Below are 21,246 nucleotides of genomic sequence, written 5' to 3'. Positions count from 1 at the left end.
ATCCTTCAAAGCCAAAATAAGTGGGTAATTGCAAGTTCAAGCAATTTACCGTCCTCATTGTGACACAACCTCTACTCTCTGGGATAATTTCAAGACTCTGGGAGATCACCTGTCAAAAACACTAAAATCCCCCATAGGTTTAATCAGACTGGCCCTTTAGAAACTGAAAATCCAGAGGAAACAATATCAGGGGGTAAGTGTATGAAAATGAAATGAGCATAAGTGAGGCTACACAACAAGTTGCTGCATTTGGCAAAGGTTTACAGTTAATAAACACCAATAGCCGAGTCTAGATATATTTATTAGCTCGATGTTAAGTTGAGTTTGAGGCAGACGCAAATCACCTGAACCACATGTAATACTACGTAAAACCTAAGGCAACTGAATACAAGAATTGAAACCCTTTGCTCAGCAACAACATACAGTAAAGCTCACCGTGTTTATTGTCCTTTTACAAGTATAGTAAGAAGTATTTACATGCCTAAGCCTCCCTATGTGGTTCCATGACCAAATGTGCGTTTATCAGTTCACTTCCAGAAGCCATGAGAGCGACGTTCTACTCAGGAAGCATCGAAAGTATTTTGAAATAGGAAAACACAGGTGTGGCGTTGTTACATAAGGCCATGCTTAAGTGGTGCAACACATGTCAGCTGTGCAATTTTTGTTCTTCACTTGTAGGCCAGAAACATCCACTTGTCTCAAGTCCTGATATCTATTTATATACATATATGCAAATTAACCACTCACACAAACTGAGAGGTCACACAAATCATGTTGAAAACGATCAGCTGCAAATTCAATCAAGGCATAGACAAGGTGGAGATGAACATGAAGTTGATACACACAGACAGATCATAAATATATAGATACACATGCAAGCATGATTTGTTTTTTTATCTTAACGTTTCACCACAATCACAGGAAAGCTATCTCCAGAACTGTGAATGACTGCATGTATAGTGTATCGGAGGTAAGAGATGAAAGGAGGCGCGCATCTTCTTAGTAGGAACGGATTGCCGGGGGAACGTGGCCGCAGTCCTGTTCATCCAACGAGTGGTCGATGACGGGACGGTACTCCAGAGTCACCTGGGAATAGACAGAAACAACCATCCGCTTTATGCAAAATCACTTCAGCAATAACCTGTCAGTCAACTCCCCAAAAAGGGGAAAGACCATCCTTCACCTAATTAACGTCAATTCTGCATTATCTAGTGAGGTCACAAAGGGCATTCATACCCAGTTACCAGTTTAATTAATATTAACAACTTGAGCCAGGTGTGTGTTCTACCTCTTAACTCAGGGAGACATTGTTTTTTGCCCTTTTCACACGAGGAGCATCAGTATCAGCTGGAAGAGAAACTAAAGCCTTTCCGTAACCAGATGACTTGCGATACATGCCTATTCATTTTTGGGAGGACTATCAATCATGCATGGATGCTACGCCTGAGTAATGGATGAATGCTAAAGGGTGAAGAGGGGTATCAACAGTGGTCCAATACCCTGGTTTGAGCAACACAATGTTCACTGGAAGGAAAAGTTTGTACCTTGCCAGTCTTTGCGTCGACGTAGGACATGGTGTGTTTCCGCCAGTGCTGTTCGAAAGGCTTCTTCTCCTGTCCCTGCAGGGGCTTTGAGTAGTCGAACTCATCCACACGGTCCTGCAATAAAGTCGACATTAGACTTTGCAATTTGGGACGTTTCCCTTTATACCTTAAACAAGGGAAATGAAAAAAGGAAACGAGGAGGAAAAAAAACAAACAAAAATAACAAACACATCGACAAACCTTGAAGTCCTCTCTGGCGTGGGCACCCCTGCTCTCCTTTCTCTGCTCAGCAGAGTGGATGGTCTGGACGGCATTGAGCATCAGGTTCTGCAGCTCCAGCGTTTCAACCAGGTCTGTGTTCCACACAATTCCTGAAAAGACACATCCAACGACATTTGTGGCAACTCTTTGGGCGTTGGGAAAATCTTAAGAAGAAGAAGAAGAAGGGAATGAACTGCTGCCGTACCTCTGTCAAAGGTCTTGATCTCCTCCATGGTCTGGTAAATGTCATCCATCTTGTCGCAGCCTTCCTTCAGGACGGCACCGGTACGGAACACAGCGGCGTGGGCCTGCATTGTCTGCATGACACAGCAACAACAAGCACGTAGTGTGAGACATTAAAAGCACTGGGGGGACACCTCAGTTGATTAAGCACAACGATTAAAACACTCTCAGAAGCTGCGTTTCCATTACCCCGAGAATTGCAAAACCTAAGTATTGCAATAAAAAAAAAACTGGTCATGGAAACCCCTAAACTTTGAAAAACCTCTCAAATATCACTAAAAGGTTTTTACGCTCTCATGAGGTGGTTTTTCAGACGTATCAATACAGAGGTATATCACTAAAGTGTCATGGAAACACTTTTTCAGAATTTACACGTCACCAGACGTGGCGTAGGGGGTCACGTGACCAGTTCACTGCTTATGCGCTTCACACCATTCAGTGGAAACAGCTGCAAATTTCAATCGTACTTTGCTTTTATTTCGCGAAAAACTGCAATGGAAACGCAGCTACTGAGGAGTTCTATTTAGCGCTATCTTAACTTAAACTGCTGCTGCTTTATCCTCGCGTGCACGTGTGTGTACCTTCTGCATGTTGAGCCTGATCTCTGAAGTTCTCAGACTCCCATTAGCGAACCTCAGCTTGTCCAGGTTGGCGACAGACTCCTCTCCTGCGTTGGCCTGCAGAGGGGACAGCTTCTCTCCTGAGAGAGAAAAAAATAAAAACGACAAATCAGACTCACTCTTGGTGCAAACAGCCATTTTCCTTCTTCTTGGGCGCAAGCGTTTGTTCACAAAGTACTGGTGCGAAAGGCCGATCTCTCACCGGGCTTGTGTTCATCAGCGATGGTGAGGGCGCAGGCCCGGCCGAACACCACCAGATCCAGCAGCGAGTTGGCGCCCAGCCGGTTGGCGCCGTGGACGCTGGCACATGCCGCCTCGCCGCAGGCATACAGCCCGCGAACGACCTTGTCCGCTCCATCCTCGTGTGTGATGACCTGGAAGAGGACGCATTTATCGCTGTGTGAGAACCCCGGTGGGTGGGGAGTGGGGGGTCGACGGAGTGAGTGAGGGCTTGCTCATGAACGCGCATTGCCACCGACCTGTCCCTTGTAGTTTGTGGGAACGCCGCCCATGTTGTAATGGACGGTCGGCAGGACGGGGATCGGCTCCTTTGTGACGTCGACTCCGGCAAAGATCATGGCCGTCTCCGAGATGCCCGGCAGCCTTGTGGCCAGCTGCTGGGGGGGTAGGTGGTGAAGCTGCAGGTACACGTGGTCCTTCTCTGGACCCACACCCCTAAAAATGTTACGATAGAAATTATATTAGAAATAATAAAAAAACACTTCAGCTCCAGCACACAGATTAATTTATTATCTACTTTATGTACACTACCAAAAGTTTGCACACACCTGTTTCTTCTTTATCTTTAGTACTTTCTACACTTCAGATACAGACTGAAGACATCAAATATATGACCAAGATACGTGGATTTATATGGCAAAAGAAAAAAATGTTAAATACCTAAATATGTTATGTTATATATATTTTAAATGAATGGTGGCTATTATAGATCAGCAAAAATATAAAAGTTGTTTGAGTTATTTCACACTTTTTTTGTTTAATACATAATAAGTCGTCATTCATAGTTTTGACGCCTTGAGTGACAATCTACAATGTAAATAGTCATGAAAATTAAAAAAAAAAAAACAACAACCATTAAATCAGAATGGATGTGAATGCATGTGTCCAAACTTTTGACAGCTAGTGTATGTGCTCTACGGTTCATACCTGCCCTCTCTGATCTCAATTGTCATGGAGCGGGACACCACATCTCTAGAGGCCAGATCTTTGGCGTTGGGTGCGTAGCGCTCCATGAAACGCTCTCCCTCGCTGTTGATCAGGATCCCTCCCTCGCCACGACAGCCCTCTGTGATCAGACACCCAGCTCCATAGATCCCTGGGAAGATTTACACGTTTACAGCGGATGAGCGCACGTACAAGACTCAGTGCGGCTGTAAGAACGGAATTTTATTCAAGCTGTTTATGGACATTTATTCAAAATGTTTATGTACTGGTTAAATACATTTCTTAAAAAAAAAATTTAAAAAAAAGAGAGAGGCAATATACACTTTACTGCTCATTGCTAGGGAAGTCATAAGTGCCATTGGTATGTGAATGTCTCATTCGACAAAGTGACATAGACTTGCCCCCAATTCAGTGTCTTGGTGTTTTGGCAGAAAACAAACACACACTTGAAGTCCAGTTTTCACTTCTGGAACAAGGCCATTAAGTGCCAACTTGTTTCGTCAACAGCAAAGCTCTCAACTATATTAAGTGCCGTTTCACCTTCCGTGGCCTCCCTTGGGGACACGTGGTTGAGGGAGGCCACGGGTGTCCAGTGTCCAGCAGAAATAACAGGAACAGGTTTTTACATTTCACCCACAGTGCAAAAGGACTATGACAATATTAATTAAAAGGGCAGACGGACTGAAGCACAGACTTCAATGTTTTAATAGTCTTGTTTCATGTCTTTACATATTAACTGTTGGAATTAAAACCCACAGCAAAACTGTTTTTATTGTGATATTGTTTGAACTACTTCAAGAACTCTCAAATGTCAAACGCAAGTAGAATGCAATCTGCAAAGAGCCTTAAACAGACTTGCGATGCTGCTGTGCACCAACCAGGTAGCTGTACAGATCAACAACAACACTATGGCACGGTCTTGTTATGATGGCCACGAGAGATACGTTAAGAGGAGATGGGTTCGTAGTGTCAAAGACGACCAATATTAAGAGCACCCAGGGCACCCAGGGTTGTGTAATAGCGATCACTTGATCCTGTCAGTGCTGGAATACTTGGTTCAGTAAGTTAGCATGAAACATCTTCCTCACCTGTGGGGTGGAACTGCACAAACTCCAAATCCTGGCAGGGCAGACCAGCCCTGGTCACCATTGCATTTCCATCTCCGGTACTAGTGTGAGCAGATGTGCAACTGAAGTAGGTTCTTCCATAACCTCTGTAAGAAAGGAATCGACTGATTTAAATATCAACCTCCACCCACCCCCCCAAAAAAAAAATGTTTACTGTTGTCTGTTGTACATTGTGAATGAACTGGTTATTCGTTCTGGTGATTTTAAAGAAGGGCCTACCCAGTGGCAATGACAGTGTTCTGGGATCTGAAGCGGTGGATGGATCCGTCCTCCATGCAGAGAGCAATAACACCCTTGCACTCGCCATTCTCCATCAGGAGGTCCAGGGCAAAGTACTCCACAAAGTAACTGGTGTCATAACGCAAAGACTGTAAAGAAGGCAGAGTAGGGAAACGGAGACATGAAGTGAGCCGCTTGATCCCCTCATGTAGAGACAGTGGTGTGGATATGACCAGTTGTGCTTGGAATTACCCTTCCATAAAGTGTGTGGAGTAGCGAGTGTCCTGTCCTGTCAGCTACACAGCAGCATCTATGAGCCTGGCCTCCCTTCCCGTACTTGAGACTCTGGCCGCCAAAAGCCCTCTGGTAGATTTTTCCATCTTCAGTGCGGCTGAACGGCATGCCAAAGTTCTCCAGCTGGGAAAGAGGAACAGCAAAAAACAACATTACAATTTGCTAATGTATCTAAAACAAAGTATTGGTTCACAGTAGATAACAATTACAATTACAATATCAAAAAACAGGGCTGTTTATTTAATGTTTTTGCTAGGAGGTGCTGGCGCGACTCGCTGCCATTTGCCACGTGCAAAATCTCGACACCTTGGCGCCAATGGCGACAGCTACTATGACTGATGGGCATGAATTCTCACCTCCACTACAGCGGCAGGCGCTTGCTCAGTCATGTAGTGAATGGCATCCTGGTCTCCGAGCCAATCGGATCCCTTCACTGTGTCATAGAAATGCCACCTCCAGTCATCCTCCTCCATGTTTCCCAGAGCTGCATTGATCCCACCCTGTTGGCCAGACCGACATTTGACAAATCAGCAACAATCCAATACCCAAGAGACACACTGCAACCGATTGCGGTAACGTGTGATGCAGGGACGATGGCGATGATGTACCTGGGCAGCCACAGTGTGAGACCTGGTCGGGAAGAGCTTGGTGATGCAGGCGGTGTTGAAACCAGCCTCTGACAGGCCAAAAGCGGCTCTGAGTCCTGCTCCTCCCGCTCCCACTACTACGGCGTCAAACTCATGATCCACAACTGGGTACTGTGTAGAGATCTGAAAACAATAAAAGGATTTGTCTGTGTGAGCAAGACCTGTGCACATTCTAGAACAGGAAGCACAAGTTCAAAAGAAAACATTTTGAGCAGACCAATGTTTAAAGCTAAATGTGAAAAGTCGATCACTGATTTAAATATGAGTGGGTAACTTAAAGGTAGTATTCCTATTTCTATCAATTAGTTACACTCGAGATCAATGCAATTATCCAACTGTTCAGTATCAATGTTATCCTGTGATCTTATGCGAATCACATAGGAGATAGAATAAGATGCGGCGAGATTGCAGCCCCCACAGAGTTTAGGTTAAAAAAAAAATGTGTTGCATGTTTTTTGTTTTTTAAGGCATGCTCATATGTTATGAATAATCGTGCTTGACCATGTATACTATTACCAAAGACAATACTTTTCATATATCTAACAAGCTGCTGTACACATTAAAGCTACAATAAACTATATACCCGAAATAAAAATAAAAATCAATGAAAAGCCAATATTGACTCACGTCGTCTGAGACTTTGGCATTATTCTTTTTGCCATAGATGGAAAAATGAAAGTTCCTGGAGCCATGAGCTGCAGCAGCAGGGACCTGACAAGGCAAAATGCACTTTTAAAATCATATAATTAAACATCAGCTCGCCTATAATTAAAATTATAAATACATAATAGTTTGCATGCTGGCACAATCTGTTTACGCAAAATAACAAGCTCTCGTTTATGTTTACAACTTAACGCAACACAACTCTTCCACAACAGGCAACAGAAAGAATGTCACGGTGTTTAAATTTAACGTTATCTGTATTTAATGGATGTTGTGGTCGTCTATTGCATATGAAAAACAGAATAACGTGACGATCCGACAACCGCTACTGTTGTCATTGCATAAAGCGTTAGCATGCAGCTAAGTAAGGACTGTGCAAGGACAAAGAGGCTTCGCTTGTTATTGCTTTGAAACACCGTCATTACGTTGACCGTTTACCAACAAACTAATATTTCCCACAGCAGAGACCACTTTCTATACCCAATGACAGCAGTATTTTGGAGGAAAATACATTTTCTTTGCGGTGTCACATTGAAGCACATAGGGCTACGTAACAGATTACGCAAGGCAGAAACTCCTGGTTATGAAAACAGTAAAAAACAGCTCGTAAAGCAATTCGAGGATAGAAAACAGCCAGAGCATTTACAAACAGACAAACGAAAGAATGAAAGTTTAGTTGTAACCTACCGATGTTGTTTTAGATATTAATCTCTTGGAGAGAAGGCAAGAGGCTGCACGGACACTCGCCATGTTGTCAGCTGAAGGACCGATTCAGGCTGACCGGGGAGGATGAGATATTCTGTTGCACTGGACGATTCCACCAACTAAGATAGGGGTGACCATATTTCACGTTGAATAATTATTTTTTGGAGAAAAAAAACTGTTATTTAAGTTTGTTTGTTGTTTTTTTTAGTTAGAAGATTTTTGTATGTAAAAATAAAATATGAAAACATTCAAAATTATAACTGTTATCGGGTTATTGTAATTTTATAGCAAAGTCTTTCGATGATGCCACCTCCCCCCCTAGCAAGTAGATAGCGACTTCTGACTGTAAAAATTGTATAACGTGTTGTGCAAAAGCGAATGTATAAGTGACCTAGACTTCAGATTGAAGGTGAGACATGGTACCATTTTTTTTTTCCATTTCAAGCACAATTTGACACGTTTTCATATTCTAAGTGTGACAACCATTCTAAAGCGTTTGATTGTACTTTAGAGAGCATTCGCTAAGCACGCTAAAATGTTAGCTGCAAACACATAGCTAGCCGTGTTGGTGGTTAGCTTGGCTGTCAAACTGGGGAAGTAAAGATGAATTCAAAGGTGTTTCACACTTTTCACACTACGTTGCTGTTTCGGTGTGTTTTGGCAACATGAGAAAGGTCTAGCTTTCAAAACAGATACAGTTTCTCTGTGTCAAATATCTTATTCAAACGTGTTTTAGCTTGTTCGTTGCTGGAAAAATCAAAACATTTGGCTGCTGAAATTATAGCCTTGATAAATGCATAACAAGGCCATGTTGGTGCTGTGACGCTGCTAAAAAAAAATAATAATAATGAGGTTTTGTAGTGCGTAAACAATTTCAATGAAACGTTATGCTATATTGATGAACGTGACCTAGGAGATTCTTTTAAGAAACTTTTTATATCTTTAATATTTTATGTACCGATAGTAGTGTGTTTTGCATACAGTTGACACATTGTTCGATGACATAGCATGAGCGTTAAAAGATCAGTCCAATTAATACTTTATCACAACATTAACGTAATGATTAGCTTCGTAAAAGTGTATAAAATGTTTGCAAATGCGTTATATTTTAATACTTGTAGGTTCTAATTCTGTTTAATTCTGCCTTTATGTCTCTGTGTGTGTTTGTGTGGCAGCAGCCTCCATGAACAACTTAAATGACCCACCCAGGTGGAACATTGAACCAGACGCCAGAGGGCGAGGGGCTGGAGCTGGTGATGGGAACCAATGGAATTACGCCCTGCTGGTCCCCATGCTGGGACTGGCAGCCTTTCGTAAGTCAGTTCACATATTCTAATGCATGTGTTAAACAATTTCAAACATTTTACTTGCTCATCGTACACTCCCATAAGCACTTGCATGAAATTGTAATGCGTATGCTGTGGTGTATGTTTTTTTTTTCCTTGCACAAATCACAATCAGTGACAATCAAGAATAATGGTGCAAATTTTCACTCCCATCCCTTAATGCTAAACACATCTGCAGGTTGGATCTGGAGCCGGGAGTCTCAGAGAGAGATCCAGGAATCCAAAGCCCAATTTGACAAAGATGTAATCGCAATAAAAAGTGATTTGGAAGCTCGTTACAAAGAGACACTGACAGAGAGGCGCAGGGCAGTAGCTACACTAGAACTGCAGTTGGAGAAGGAGAGGCAAAGGGTGAGTGGGTACAAGCAGGCTATAGCCTCGCAAAGCCAGCATCTGATGGAGGAACGGAAGAAGCTACAGAAGGTAAAAAATTTGTCTTATCCCTTTGGCTTCAAGCAAAATAGTGCTGCTATGTTTTATCTTTTGACCATGTCGTACCTCAACGTTTCTCACTTACAAGGAGCGTGATGTCCTGGAGGAAGAGAAAGAAAGACAGGTAAATTCTGGTGCTGCAGGGGCTGCGTTGCATGATGCACTACAACGAGAGGACAGCTGGTACAACCAAGCCGTTGACACTCTAAAGGAACTTGAAAGTCAACTGGTGGAGCGGCAGAATATCTATTGTTCCTACGTACAACGGCGAGAACAACGACGGGAGATGGAGAAGAGTTTGCTGCGAAAGGCAGCCAAAGGACCCATTGGGGCAGAACTGGACCTAGTATCTGATCTAAACGATATTTTTGACAGGGATACGCACTGTGCTGACGTCCTGAACGTAGACAAGAGAAAGAATGGAAGCCTCATGTGGGTCTACCTCAAGTACTGGCGGCTGCAGGTCAGTCTCCAGAAGCACAAAAGAGCTGAAGAAGCCATATTAACGAAGAGGATCCAAGCCCACACAAAGTGACCATCAAAGAAACACGCACTAATGCTTGTGATTGTGGAATATTTTGAAAGTAATCTGACTGGAAGTAAACAATACTTTATTTTTGTCATTAGGATTTTACTGATCAGGATGCAACGGGTACTGTTCCTGCTTTTAATCTCTTTAAAAAGTTGATGCTTGGAACAAGACAAAACAGAATATCATGACGACCACAGGCAGAACTAATAGCTTCCAGTCAGACTCATTAGCTTTAATTAACTTAAAAATGCCATGCACTGATGAATTGATATCCACATTGGATGTAAAACCTTAATACAAAAGATCTTCCCGCCAAATAAAAAACATATTCCACCTAGCATGATCATACATTATGTGCTGGGTAAAAAAAAAAAAACATGATCATGTATCAAAACTACTGCAGGAAAAGCAATATTTTTCATGCAACCAAAATGAATTTACCAGTATCCATTATGCCAATAACTCAGGTAAGGTGTTCTTACGGTCTGGAATCTGTTGTTCCTCTCAGATTACTCTTCTCATTGATGGTACATTATTTACTCATAGTCCAATTTTCTGTGTTTCTGATTACTGGCTGCACTTTGCATCTGCTCCTAACTGATAGTCCTTGACGAGTGTTTCACTGGCAGGACAGGATAAAACATGAAAGGATGCATCTAGAAGCTCACGGCTATGGTCAGCTTTTCACACCCCTCGTCTCAATCCCGTTACATATACAATACAATACAATACATTAGTCATACGGCAAGTGTTTACAATACTCAATGTTCCTGAAACAAAATCACTGTAAATTCTTTACTATATACTCTAAACCTTTTCACATTGTTGTGATCGCTGTCTGATAATTCACAGATGATGATGCATTGCAAACATGCTGGATGGGCAACGTTACACAATACTGTGAAATACTCCTAAGTACTGTTTTAAAGAGGGATTCATTGACTTGTTGGCTTTCTTTTTTCTTTTGTTTTAATAAATCTCATTGCACTCAGTCAAACTCTGGGGCCATCATTCAACTGCAGGTGAAATACACACATAAATATATCTTAAATCGACACACCGTTATTCAGTCATCATTGACCAAAGATAGAAATTTACACTTTCAATACAAGTATAGAATATAGTGTGTCTTGCACAGCTGTGAGCTTGTAGGCGTCAGCGTTATATTTTACCGAATGATTTTCTTCAAATTTTCTCCCACGAGTGGCTCTCGTACATAAATTTACTCGCTTTTAAGCAACAGTGCCAGTGTCATACTTCCTCACTTCACTCTCTTTTCGGCGCTCGCTGAGAGATTTCCCTTGGTGAAGACACCAGGCTCAAAGCGCAGAAGTTCCCTCTGATTGGCTTGCCGAGCGGGGCCACTTCCTTTTCATCCGCTCCGCGACGTCCTTCCTCACGTGCGACTGGCTCCTGCAGCGTGCGCCCAGAGGTGTTCACGTCACGACGAAGCCCCCTGCCGGTGGTGCAGGAGGGCAGCTGGTGTGTTGTCGTGTCACCGTTATAACGCCCCAGGCTCAGGGTCTGGCTGGGATTCCTCTGCACCATGAAGTGGGCCACCTGTTGCTGCTTGTAACTCTGCCTCTGAATGCTGTCCATCTCTGACAGCTACAGCCTGGAACACAGTCATGAAACACCGGGGATTTTTAATCCTGTCCACTTGACAGAATTATTAAATTACATTTGCGCCGGACCCTTAGTGCAGGAGAGGCATTGATAGCAAATGAGATGTGATATATGCTGGGATATCATCAGTTTAAATATGAGTTCAATGGTGCAATTTAGCTGAAGTTGAACTCACTTTTTGATTATTACTCCTTGGATTGTGAGGACTCAGGCACCTGGCATCATATTAGTGAAGTCATAATGAGCTAAAACCAGAAAATGACTTATCTTAACAGAGACAGCACAGCAGTTGTCCAATTAGCTGCATTACTGTAATCACTTAACTTGTATTTCCACGCTTTGTCTACAGCTGGCTGCCCTAGTGGTCATGACTTTGTATGCCTGCACCCTGATACAATGACATTGTAAGTAATGCATGCAAAAACAAAAGAACACCTACTTGTATTGTGGTCTGGTTTCCAGGACCAGGCTCAGCCAGTACGCATGATAGGTCTCCTTCTTCCACTGGTTCTCCTCCTGGAGCTGGCAATAGGAGTTGACCAGGTAGCTGCCGTCTCTACTTACACAATGCATACTCGGAAAAAAAGAGGAGAGGTCCACTAACTTTTGTTTAGCCTGATTTGAGCCACGGATCTGGCCGTGAAGCTGTTTTTGTGATAAAAGTGTGTGTGTCAAATAGTCTGAGATGTGTGTGTTGCAGGCAATGTCTTAAGTATCAAGCCTTGTTTCTATTTTTACTCGTTTATATCAGCATCAATTTGTGTGTGACGTTGCTTTAGGTATGCAGGACATTTGAAAATGAGCTCTTTCCATGAGTCATGGAGGCCAAACGTGACTCCCTGTGCGCCCCTTCCATCTTCCACCCACACACAAACATACACACCTGAGTAGTGAGCGTTCCCTGAGTGAAATTATTAATCTCATATAGTTTTTTTCCCATTGGCATAGCTTTATTTGCTCCAAATACCAAGATGCCCTTTTGGATTGCATTTGAGAAATAGGACATTTTTTGGTCATGTGATGTGCAGACCATGGTTTTGTTTCTTAAGTGCAAGGGGAACATCCAAAGATCCTCATCACCTTGTCATTGCCAAGGAATGGTTCCATTAAAGGCCTTGATGAAATAATCTTCCTTTTATGAAGCCTGGCACTTCTGTCAGCCTGTCAACACATGAAGGAGGGATCTGATTGCATCTGATCTGCTGCACATCTGTGTTATCCACACCAGAGCCGTGGGAAGCAGATCTGATCACATGCAAACAGGCCACTGGCTAACTTCTTGTTTAGCATGGACCTAACCTACGCATGAATGACAGAGTTTGAGTGTGACAAAGGGAAAATCATTTTGATTTCTGGCAACTGGACTTGTTTTGTTCCCACATGAACCGGATCTTTGATCTGGATTTATTTGTGATCAGATCACAGCTGATGTGAATTACTTTATCTGTTTCATACAAAACAACATGTTTTATATAAGCTTTTTATTTGGTGTAATAAAACATTTTTAAAAAAGTCACACAAACCCTTTTCATCCCAAAAACAAAGCTGTGGTATTAACTATACAACTTAGTAATTCATAATTGCACGAGTTCTCTCCTATTAACCACAGCAGCTTGTTTGGTCAAACTAGATCAGACTGGAAGTAAAGACAAGCTTCGACAAACATTATCCGACTGCCAGAGTGTCCAACACCAAGTTATAGTGTTGTAGTTCTATCAGCCACAGCTAGATGGAGCGCTCCTCTTCACTGTCCCTGAGCTCCAGTCAGAGCTGCTGCTGCTGCTGCTGCTGCTGCTGCTGCTGCTGCTGCTGCTGCTGCTGCTGCTGCTGGTGCATCATCTGGAACAAGCCATCCTCCCTCAACATCTGGAGAGGGAACAAGAGACAGCAGGAGTCACAACTTGCAGCTGAGTAATTGAATGCATCATCACAGAGATGTTCAATGTTCGTTGAGATGATGGATTCACTGCTTATAAGAATCAAACTCTCAGCCAGCAGATGTTGGATGAATAAAGACCACCATCTGGCTGTCAGCTGGACAGTATGTGATTGGCTGACTGTCACCATCCAGTCAAACTGTACAAGGAGGATGGTGATCCTTGCTGTGTTATTAACTGTGTTTGTTGCTGAAACCATCATCCACAGGTTCCAAACCAGTACTGACTTTAGAGTCTCCAGTTTATAGTCTGTGCTGTCAGCAAGTTCCCTCAGCAGCTTCACTCCTGAATCCTGCAGACTATTTTTGCTCAGGTCCAGTTCTTTGAGGTGGGAGGGGTTGGACTTCAGAGCTTTGGCCAGCCAATCACAGCTGACCTCTGACAACTTGCAGCCCCTCAAACTGAATAAAAAGCAAATGATGGTGAGTGAAATGCATAGCTGGTTGTGTGCTGCATTTGAGCATGTGGAGAGAGTGTTACAGTATTTAAAATGAAAAAGTAATTAGTCTCTTTAACACTATAATGTTCATTGAACAAAAAGCACAACAATAACAGTAGAATAATGTATCACTCAGCAGCATGATTGTTTCTGCCCCATTTAATTATGTGTATTCACGCTTGTTGTCAACTACTAAATATTTTTTGATGCACAAATACCACTAAAGTTCAGTGGTAAGCTTGGGAGAGTGAAAGTGGAGCAAATGAGCGCTACAATCTAAAATCTCAGCCCTACAGACAGAATTTTACACACTGTACGTTTAAACCCAGTTTCAGAACGTCTACAAATGAAATTTCCCAACAAAACTGAACTGAAAAAGATAAAGACAATAGCAACTAATAGAAGTTACAGATGGAGGAGGGTGAACTAACCTCAGAGTCTCCAGTTTACAGTCTGGACTCTGCAGAAACTCACTCAGCAGCTTCACCCCTGAATCCTGCAGCTTGTTCCAGCTCAAGTTCAACTCTCTGAGGTGGGAAGAGTTGGACTTCAGAGCTGTGGCCAGCCAATCACAGCTGACCTCTGACAGCCAGCAGTCCTTCAATCTGAATAAAGAGTAAATATAAATGTATAAATGTCACATTAAGAGTCACTTCTCCCTGTGTTGATTTTCCAAATGTGCAGCTCCACATTCCTCTGTTCGGATCACTGAGTGGTGAAAAGAGACTTTGTGCCACAGTAGATCATTATCATGTTGGCAGCATGATAAATCCTCATTAAATCCTCAGCGCAATAACAACAGCACTGTCAACGTCAGTCTGCAATCAGCAGTGAACATAGAACATAATGTCTGAGTCCTTTGTGTGGTTGCAGCTGTTTTCAGTCATCTTTTGAGAGACAAATTGACCATCACAACGAGACAAAATGTTGGGAGTCTATTTTGGATTTTTATCTGCAGACACACACTGTCCACCAGGACAAATGAAGAACTGACCTTAGAACTTCCAGTCTGCAGTTTGGACTCTCCAGTCCAGCACAGACCAGCTTCACTCCTGAATCCTTCAGGTTGTTGCCACTCAGATCCAGGAGTGTGAGATTGGAGGGACTGGACTTCAGAGCCGAGGCCACAATTTCACAGTGACTCTCTGAGAGAAATCTGAGTGAAGGAGACAACAGCATCTATGAGTGTTCCAAAGCGACTGATATAGCTTTGCTAATCATTCACCCCTGTGCAAAATGGATTCATGCCTCCTGCATCTCCACCAGAGCTTCATCCAAAGAAATGATCAAGAGGGATCAGTTGGGTTTCTCTTTGATTTTGCAAAGAGCTTTGGGACACCTTTGAGTGTGATTTAGTGCTTTGACAAAAAGTTGATTGACCGATTGAAAAGGCAGAGTGCTGCATCAATTCTGTGTAAAAGTGGAGCATTTGAATTGCTGGATGCATTAGCTGATACGGAGGTTTTTTAACACCTGGATCATTATTTAAACACACACACACACACACACACACTACTGGTAAACACTTCCTGTTTTCTCAGTTGTTTCGACGATTCTGTCGACATACCTCACTAAACGTAACACAGCCTTTCTGCAGTTCCTCACAGCTAGAATCAGTCTGAATCGTCCCTCCTGTGTGGTCTTGTACTTCTGCAGGTCCAACTCATCCAGAACCTCCTCCGACATCTGCAGCATGTAGGCCAAAGCTGAGCACTGAATGGCTGAAAGTTCCTTCTCCGATCTCTTCTCTGACTGCAGGAACTCTCGAATCTCCTGATGTACTGAGTTATCCTTCATCTCCAGAAGACAGTGGAAGATGTTGATGCTTCTGTCTGGAGAGATGTCTTCAGTGTTCATCTCTTTTAAGTTGTTGATGACCTTCTGCACGGTTTCAGGATGGTTGTCGGTGTGACCCAGCAGGTCTCCTAAAAGCCTCTGGTTGGACTCCAGAGAGAGTCCATGGAGAAAGCGAACTAACAAGTCCAGGTGACCATTTTGACTCTCCAGGGATTTCTCCATCATCCTCTCCAGAAACACATCCAGGGATTCATCTTCTGTTCTCTTCTTGCTGGTGTAACAGTGGAAGATGTAGACTGCAGCCAGAAACTCCTGAACGCTTAGGTGAACAAAGCAATAGACTGTTTTCTGGAAGATCACGCCCTCTCTTCTGAAGATTTCTGTACAAACTCCTGAGCTCACAGAGGCGTCACTGACACTGAGACCACACTTCTCCAGGTCTTCCCTGTAGAACATGATGTTTCCACTCTCCAGATGTTCAAATGCCAGCTGGCTCAGCTTCAGAAGAACCTCCATGTCGGTCACTGTCAACTCCTGTGGACCTGTGGTCTGATGCTCTCCATCATACTTTTGGTTCTTCCTCTTTGTCTGGACCAACAGGAAGTATGAGTACATGTCAGTGAGGGTCTTGGGCAGCTCTCCTTTCTGATTTAAGCTCAACATGTGGTCCAGAACTGTGGCAGTGATCCAGCAGAAGATCAGGATCTGACACATGACGTGGAGGCTCCCAGAGGCCTTGATGTGTGAGATAATCCTGCTGGACACATGTTCTTCTCCGAGCCTCCTCCTGAAATACTCCTCCCTTTGTTTATCGGTGAAGCCTCGCACTTCTGTCAGCCTGTGAACACATGACGGAGGGATCTGGTTGGCTGCTGCAGGTCTGGAAGTTATCCACACCAGTGCCGAGGAAAGCAGATTTCCTCTGATCAGGTTTGTTATCAGAATTCTGACTGATTGCTTCTGTGTGATATCAATCACAACCTCATTGTCCTCAAAGTCCAGAGACAGTCTGCTCTCATCCAGGCCGTCCAATATAAAGAGAACTTTCCAGACAGCCATCTCCTCTGCTGTGAGCTTCTCTAACGTCGGATGGAAAACATGGATTAGGTCCAGAAGACTGTAGTGCTGCTCTTTGACCAAGTTGAGCTCCCTGAATGAGAGAGGAACCACCAGATGAAGGTCTTGGTTCTCCAGGCCCTGGGCCCAGTCCAGAGTGAACTTCTGCACAGAGAAGGTTTTTCCAACCCCTGCGACACCATTGGTTAGCACCACTCTAACAGCTACCTGCTGCTCAGGTAAGGCTTTAAAGATGTCGCTGCACTTGATTGGATGCTCGTGGAGGCTCTTCTTGGTCATGATCTCCAGCTGCCTGACCTCATGGTGGCTGATGACCTCTTCACTATGTCCCTCTGTGATGTAGAGCTCGGTGTAGATGCTATTGAGGAGGGTTTCACTTCCAGCTTCATCACCTTCAGTCACACGCTCACATTTCTTTTCCAGACTGATCTTGTGCTGCTCTCGAAGCTCCTGCAGCTGCTGCTCCCCACAACCACAACTCTTCTTCCTCCTCCTGTGGACACAGGATTCCCATAGTGTTAAATTAGGGCAAAATTTGGGAAACAAAACTTTTGATTCAGGAAAATTGTAATACATTTTTTTTAATCAACTTGAGTCAATTATTTGTTTCAGCCCTTTTTCATGCTGTGCCTGATCGTACTGCATTTGAGTTATAAACACCTGTCAGAGTTTGTACTTATTTTGTTTTTACAAGTAAAACGTTTAATAACTACAATTTTTGGGGGGGTAAAATTCCCAGCAGTATCAGGTAGAAGAGAGGAGAAAAGAAGAAATTGGTCCATGTATTCTTACTTTGTCTCAGGTGGTGTAGGTTCATTACTGAAGTCTGGTGGTATGTCTTTAGACCAGCCACTCTTGAGAGACAAACAGCTGGACCGTGGAGACTCTGCTTCCTGTTCCTGGAACTGCACTCTGCAACACAAACATTCTTTCATTATGTGCTAAGAGTCGATTAAAAAAAAAATCTCCCCAAAAAGCTGTTTATAGTCAGCAGTAATATTAACATTAATATCAATCATTTAAAAACAAAGAAACAAAAAACAAGTCGTTCCTCTCACACCAGATCCCTGCTTTTCTAGATGACCCACAGTTTGAACAGTGAGACGAACTGCAGTCACATTCATTGAACCAGTCCAAGTTTTCTTTTCATACCGCGTTTCAGACGCTTTAGATTCTTCACTGGAGACTGGAGGTAGATCTTCCTCATCTTCCTCCGTACGATCACTCATCCTCTGTCCTTGGTGGAGTTCCACTTCCGATCGAGAAAACGCGAAGAAACTGCGTCCCGAGGAGTAAAACAGACTCAAGTCCGATTGCTTTGGCTGATATCAGATGTCACGAGTTATCAGTCAGCCGCGACTCACCTGCTGGTGCTCTCACTTCACCGTCAGCACCTCTCCCTGCTGTTGTCGCGTCTCTTGCCCCAACCCCAACCGTTTCTCTCTGGCCATTTCCTTGAAACCACAGAGGAACTTCACAGAAGCGGGGGTCAAACTGCAGTTCCTCACAGCTTACACCAGAGAGCGCCATCGACTCCTTTCTCCTGATAAGCTCGAGCGTCATCTCTTTATCCTCCTCAGTCTGTCAGCGGGGAGCACTGGAGTGGCGTCTCCAGACACAACGATTTCAGGTTTCCCCATGATAATTTGCTATGCATGTGGCTGCTTCACTAAAAACGTTTACGTGCAAAAATTGGCATAAAAATAAAATTCAAAGTTTGAATATTTCAAAAGTGAGGGCGGAGGAGCATATAAACAAGATGCACGTGTAATAAAATGCAAGGAGGAAACTTTGCTTTATTAATATGAATGATTTTAACGTTCACCTTGATGAAACTGATGCCATAAACACACTTTAGACGGCGTGAACTGAAGCCTCACCAGCACAATTCCAATGCTGGCTGCTGCACCCTTCAGGTGACACCTCTCACTTTTTGCTGTTTTTTTTGTTTGTTTACATCCTTAAAGAGGCCTACTTTCTGTTTGACACGTCAGAGAGTTTATTTACACTTGTCTTTGCCAAAATGTTGAACCTCCACGACGGTAGCCTTTCTATCTCCGAGCCCTTTCACCTAGTCGTCTTCTGGTGCTGGCAGGGTCCCAGCTGAGTGTTCACAATCATCAGCTTGTTTGAGCCTATATGAGAGCAGCTGACAGTCAAATCCAAAAGGTTCAGTTCAATGCCGGAAGCCACCACTTTGAAAAGACTTTCTGGCATCAGAAGCTGCTGCCACTAAAAAGCCTTTGACTGCCTTCTCTCTGGTCGGAGTGAGAGCCTTAAAGACAACATGAAACTCTAAATGTGGTGATCAGAAGTTAAAAGTCTATCACTGTAAAAGGCTGAAATAAATTTTAACACTGATGACAAAAACATTCCAAAAATCCTGCTAGCTAAGTTCAACTGTTAAAACTAAGAGCTGCACCATTGCTATTGTGTTGCTGGACGTGATGTAATATACACAGAAAATACTTTTTACCCCCAAATTTATTGTGACATTCAAACAGAGCACAACAGTTTATTTTTCCTTGTTAAACATAATTTGAAACAAGAACAAATGAATGAATCACACGTTTGACAGACAAAATAAAGCATGTATTGTTCCAGACTCCTTTGTCCAATAAGCACAACGTCAGTGCTGATCGAACAACATTCCTTTCGTGGTTAACAGAATGGACAAAATGTATGTATTCCAACGATACATATTTAACCAGCTGAATGTCAGTCTGACGGTTTGCCATACAAACACCCTTCTAACAACACTGAAGCATCAGAAGCTGAACCATGCAGGCCTTTTCCTGGGTCTCTCCACAATCCTCTTGTCTTTGTCCTTCTGACTTGGTGTCTCCCCCTCATACAGGATGACGGTCTCCATTGTTGGTGCCCTCAGAGGGCCACCTTCCATTCCTTGAATCTGCCGACGTATCGCAGACGTCTCCTTGCATACCTTGGCATAACAGAAGCCACACAAAATGTGTTTCTGCTTCAAATGGCCACACTCCAGGCACGGCTCAATGTTGGTCTGACAGAGGGATGGAGGGGAAAAAAGAAATGAAATTTTAATTCTTTCAACACAACTTAAAACATTCATTGTGGGGCTGCATGGCATAAGGAAATGACTCACTGTTATGATGGCAAAAAAAAATAACACAGTGTTGATGCTTTTAGACTTTTAGTTTGCTGATAATGCAGACAACTGAGAAACAACTCTCATTGTGGACTATGATGACATTGAAAAAAAATTACATATTTTGGGAACCCCTCCTCGCTAGGATAGACAACCAGTGCATTTGCATGGCAATGCAGTTTATTGATCACATTGGCAATAGATAAATAAATAAAATGCTGAAATAGACCTTACAAACAAAAGACAAAAAACCCCTTCCCTCAAGCAGCCAGTCGACTTTTTAGTTAACACACTTAGCTGCATGCCTTCATCATGTCTTAAAGTCAGTCTTTGTTAACCGTAGCCAACTATTAATGCTTTGTCAATTTGCCAAACCAATTGTTATGCAAAGCTAAAAAAAAAAAAAAAAAAAAACAACAACAACAACAAAAACTGGCACACTAAATGGTCTGGAAAACTTAAATATGACACACATGTGGAATTTTAAGTTATGTCACACACACAGGGTGATAAATATGTCACAAAAAGACAGGGGGACATAAGTCAATTATTGCACCTTGACTTTCAGTAGTTTCTCCACAGCTCTCCTCCTGGTGCGGTTGACCTCGATGGTACGCCTCTTCTTCGGTGCTGCCATCCATAGGATGTTGTCCCAGAGTCCTGCAGACTGCTCCGGGCTCTGTTGCTCCTCCAGCTCGTCCTCCCTGTTGAGCTGAGGCAGGAGGCTGGGACCGTTCACTGCCAGTGCTGGGGCTACGCACAGTAGTACACAGAGATTATTCATTGCATGGTCTGCTGTTAAAGTATAAATGTTACGACGCAGCGACGGTGGGATGTGATGGTGACTTCCAGAAAGACGCTGCATGCTTGTGTGTGAGTCAGGGACAAAGCTTGGTGTCGTGATTAGCAAAGAAATTCGCTAAGGTCCGGACCAAAGTCAAGTGAACTCACCCAGCTGCCTATCGAGGCCGGTCACCTGCAGCAGTGAACGTTCAATGTGAAGCAAAGAGCATCTCAGATTGTGTACAACAGCAGCCAAATTCATTATCCCCGTTGTCGGCACGCTTTCCTTTCTCACAACATGTCAAACAGCTCACGGTCACGGCAATGAGTACGTCATCAAAAGGCGACAGGCGCAGTCTTCTTTGTGTTTTGACGTGGTACAAGCTCATAGCCATACACTGCCATCTAGCGTCTCGACATACAAGGAACATGATATAGTTTGCAAACTACTACTACTACTACTATTACTACTACTACTACTACTACTACTACTGCTGCTGCTGCTGCTGCTTTTTCTTTCACACTGTTATAACAACAACTGGAAGGTTATTTTAGGTGAGACATGACAAAATAAATAAGAGGTTGTCCACTTAGCGACAGTTCTCCAGTAAGCTCGGATAAAAGTAGCCGCGAAAAGTCGAGTTA

General features: G+C 43.3%; 5 protein-coding genes across 7 annotated transcripts; 1 reads left to right on the top strand and 4 right to left on the bottom strand.

Moving 5' to 3' along the window:
• Positions 1–282: 282 nt before the first annotated feature.
• Positions 283–7,620, bottom strand: sdha (succinate dehydrogenase complex, subunit A, flavoprotein (Fp)). The gene is made up of 15 exons (XM_076012899.1): positions 7,491–7,620; positions 6,768–6,851; positions 6,102–6,263; positions 5,850–5,993; positions 5,452–5,616; positions 5,200–5,348; positions 4,942–5,066; positions 3,836–4,004; positions 3,148–3,343; positions 2,871–3,042; positions 2,630–2,748; positions 2,011–2,122; positions 1,785–1,915; positions 1,545–1,658; positions 283–1,086 (listed from the first exon to the last, which is right to left on the bottom strand). The coding sequence occupies exons 1-15, from the start codon at positions 7,551–7,553 to the stop codon at positions 1,000–1,002; spliced, it is 1,992 nt and encodes a 663-aa protein (XP_075869014.1). The 5' UTR covers positions 7,554–7,620; the 3' UTR covers positions 283–999.
• A 133-nt stretch (positions 7,621–7,753) lies between these two features.
• On the top strand, positions 7,754–10,809 carry ccdc127a (coiled-coil domain containing 127a). 2 transcript variants are annotated; one of them, XM_076012902.1, is made up of 4 exons: positions 7,754–7,917; positions 8,687–8,821; positions 9,033–9,277; positions 9,375–10,809. In XM_076012902.1, exons 2-4 carry the CDS (start codon positions 8,692–8,694, stop codon positions 9,819–9,821), a joined length of 822 nt encoding a protein of 273 aa, XP_075869017.1. In that variant the 5' UTR covers positions 7,754–7,917; positions 8,687–8,691; the 3' UTR covers positions 9,822–10,809. The 2 variants fall into 2 exon arrangements, with proteins under 2 accessions (XP_075869017.1, XP_075869016.1); XM_076012901.1 differs by having other exon boundaries at positions 8,684–8,821.
• LOC142879544 (uncharacterized) lies at positions 10,765–12,399 on the bottom strand. The gene is given in 2 exon segments (XM_076012906.1): positions 10,765–11,433; positions 11,884–12,399. Coding segments are annotated over 2 exon segments (483 nt in total). The 5' UTR covers positions 12,018–12,399; the 3' UTR covers positions 10,765–11,084.
• A 511-nt stretch (positions 12,400–12,910) lies between these two features.
• LOC142879536 (protein NLRC3-like) lies at positions 12,911–18,138 on the bottom strand. Of its 2 annotated transcripts, none has more exons than XM_076012896.1 (8): positions 17,847–18,138; positions 17,487–17,606; positions 15,388–17,187; positions 14,815–14,976; positions 14,252–14,425; positions 13,609–13,782; positions 13,275–13,310; positions 12,911–13,229 (listed from the first exon to the last, which is right to left on the bottom strand). In XM_076012896.1, the coding sequence occupies exons 1-7, from the start codon at positions 17,921–17,923 to the stop codon at positions 13,304–13,306; spliced, it is 2,514 nt and encodes an 837-aa protein (XP_075869011.1). In that variant the 5' UTR covers positions 17,924–18,138; the 3' UTR covers positions 12,911–13,229; positions 13,275–13,303. The 2 variants fall into 2 exon arrangements, with proteins under 2 accessions (XP_075869011.1, XP_075869012.1); XM_076012897.1 differs by having other exon boundaries at positions 12,911–13,226.
• A 1,022-nt stretch (positions 18,139–19,160) lies between these two features.
• Positions 19,161–20,944, bottom strand: mrpl32 (mitochondrial ribosomal protein L32). The gene is made up of 3 exons (XM_076012905.1): positions 20,770–20,944; positions 20,375–20,571; positions 19,161–19,713 (listed from the first exon to the last, which is right to left on the bottom strand). The coding sequence occupies exons 1-3, from the start codon at positions 20,861–20,863 to the stop codon at positions 19,462–19,464; spliced, it is 543 nt and encodes a 180-aa protein (XP_075869020.1). The 5' UTR covers positions 20,864–20,944; the 3' UTR covers positions 19,161–19,461.
• Between the last annotated feature and the right edge of the window lie 302 nt (positions 20,945–21,246).

The sequence above is a fragment of the Nelusetta ayraudi genome, unplaced genomic scaffold, assembly GCF_046127955.1.
Source record: "Nelusetta ayraudi isolate G7.1 ecotype Tasmania unplaced genomic scaffold, CSIRO-AGI_Nayr_v1 ptg000136l, whole genome shotgun sequence".
Lineage (NCBI taxonomy): Eukaryota > Metazoa > Chordata > Actinopteri > Tetraodontiformes > Monacanthidae > Nelusetta > Nelusetta ayraudi.
Note: the sequence above shows the minus strand (reverse complement) of the source record. Positions and strands in the feature narration are given on the sequence as shown.

Bases quoted from the DNA above. Each gene is read 5' to 3' on its own strand.
- mrpl32 (XM_076012905.1), bottom strand. From the start codon at position 20,863: ATGAATTTGGCTGCTGTTGTACACAATCTGAGATGCTCTTTGCTTCAC. The intron at 20,572-20,769 runs GTGAGTTCACTT...TACTGTGCGTAG, and splicing joins CGGCCTCGATAGGCAGCTGG to CCCCAGCACTGGCAGTGAAC. The intron at 19,714-20,374 runs GTGCAATAATTG...TCCCTCTGTCAG, and splicing joins AGAAACTACTGAAAGTCAAG to ACCAACATTGAGCCGTGCCT.
- sdha (XM_076012899.1), bottom strand. From the start codon at position 7,553: ATGGCGAGTGTCCGTGCAGCCTCTTGCCTTCTCTCCAAGAGATTAATA. The intron at 5,994-6,101 runs GTACATCATCGC...TCTGGCCAACAG, and splicing joins CTCACACTGTGGCTGCCCAG to GGTGGGATCAATGCAGCTCT. The intron at 5,349-5,451 runs GTAATTCCAAGC...CCTTCTTTACAG, and splicing joins TCCACACACTTTATGGAAGG to TCTTTGCGTTATGACACCAG.
- ccdc127a (XM_076012902.1), top strand. From the start codon at position 8,692: ATGAACAACTTAAATGACCCACCCAGGTGGAACATTGAACCAGACGCC. The intron at 8,822-9,032 runs GTAAGTCAGTTC...ACACATCTGCAG, and splicing joins GCTGGGACTGGCAGCCTTTC to GTTGGATCTGGAGCCGGGAG. The intron at 9,278-9,374 runs GTAAAAAATTTG...CTCACTTACAAG, and splicing joins AACGGAAGAAGCTACAGAAG to GAGCGTGATGTCCTGGAGGA.
- LOC142879536 (XM_076012896.1), bottom strand. From the start codon at position 17,923: ATGAGTGATCGTACGGAGGAAGATGAGGAAGATCTACCTCCAGTCTCC. The intron at 17,607-17,846 runs GTATGAAAAGAA...TTTGTGTTGCAG, and splicing joins TCTAAAGCGTCTGAAACGCG to AGTGCAGTTCCAGGAACAGG. The intron at 14,977-15,387 runs GTATGTCGACAG...TCCTTCACTCAG, and splicing joins GCTGTGTTACGTTTAGTGAG to ATTTCTCTCAGAGAGTCACT.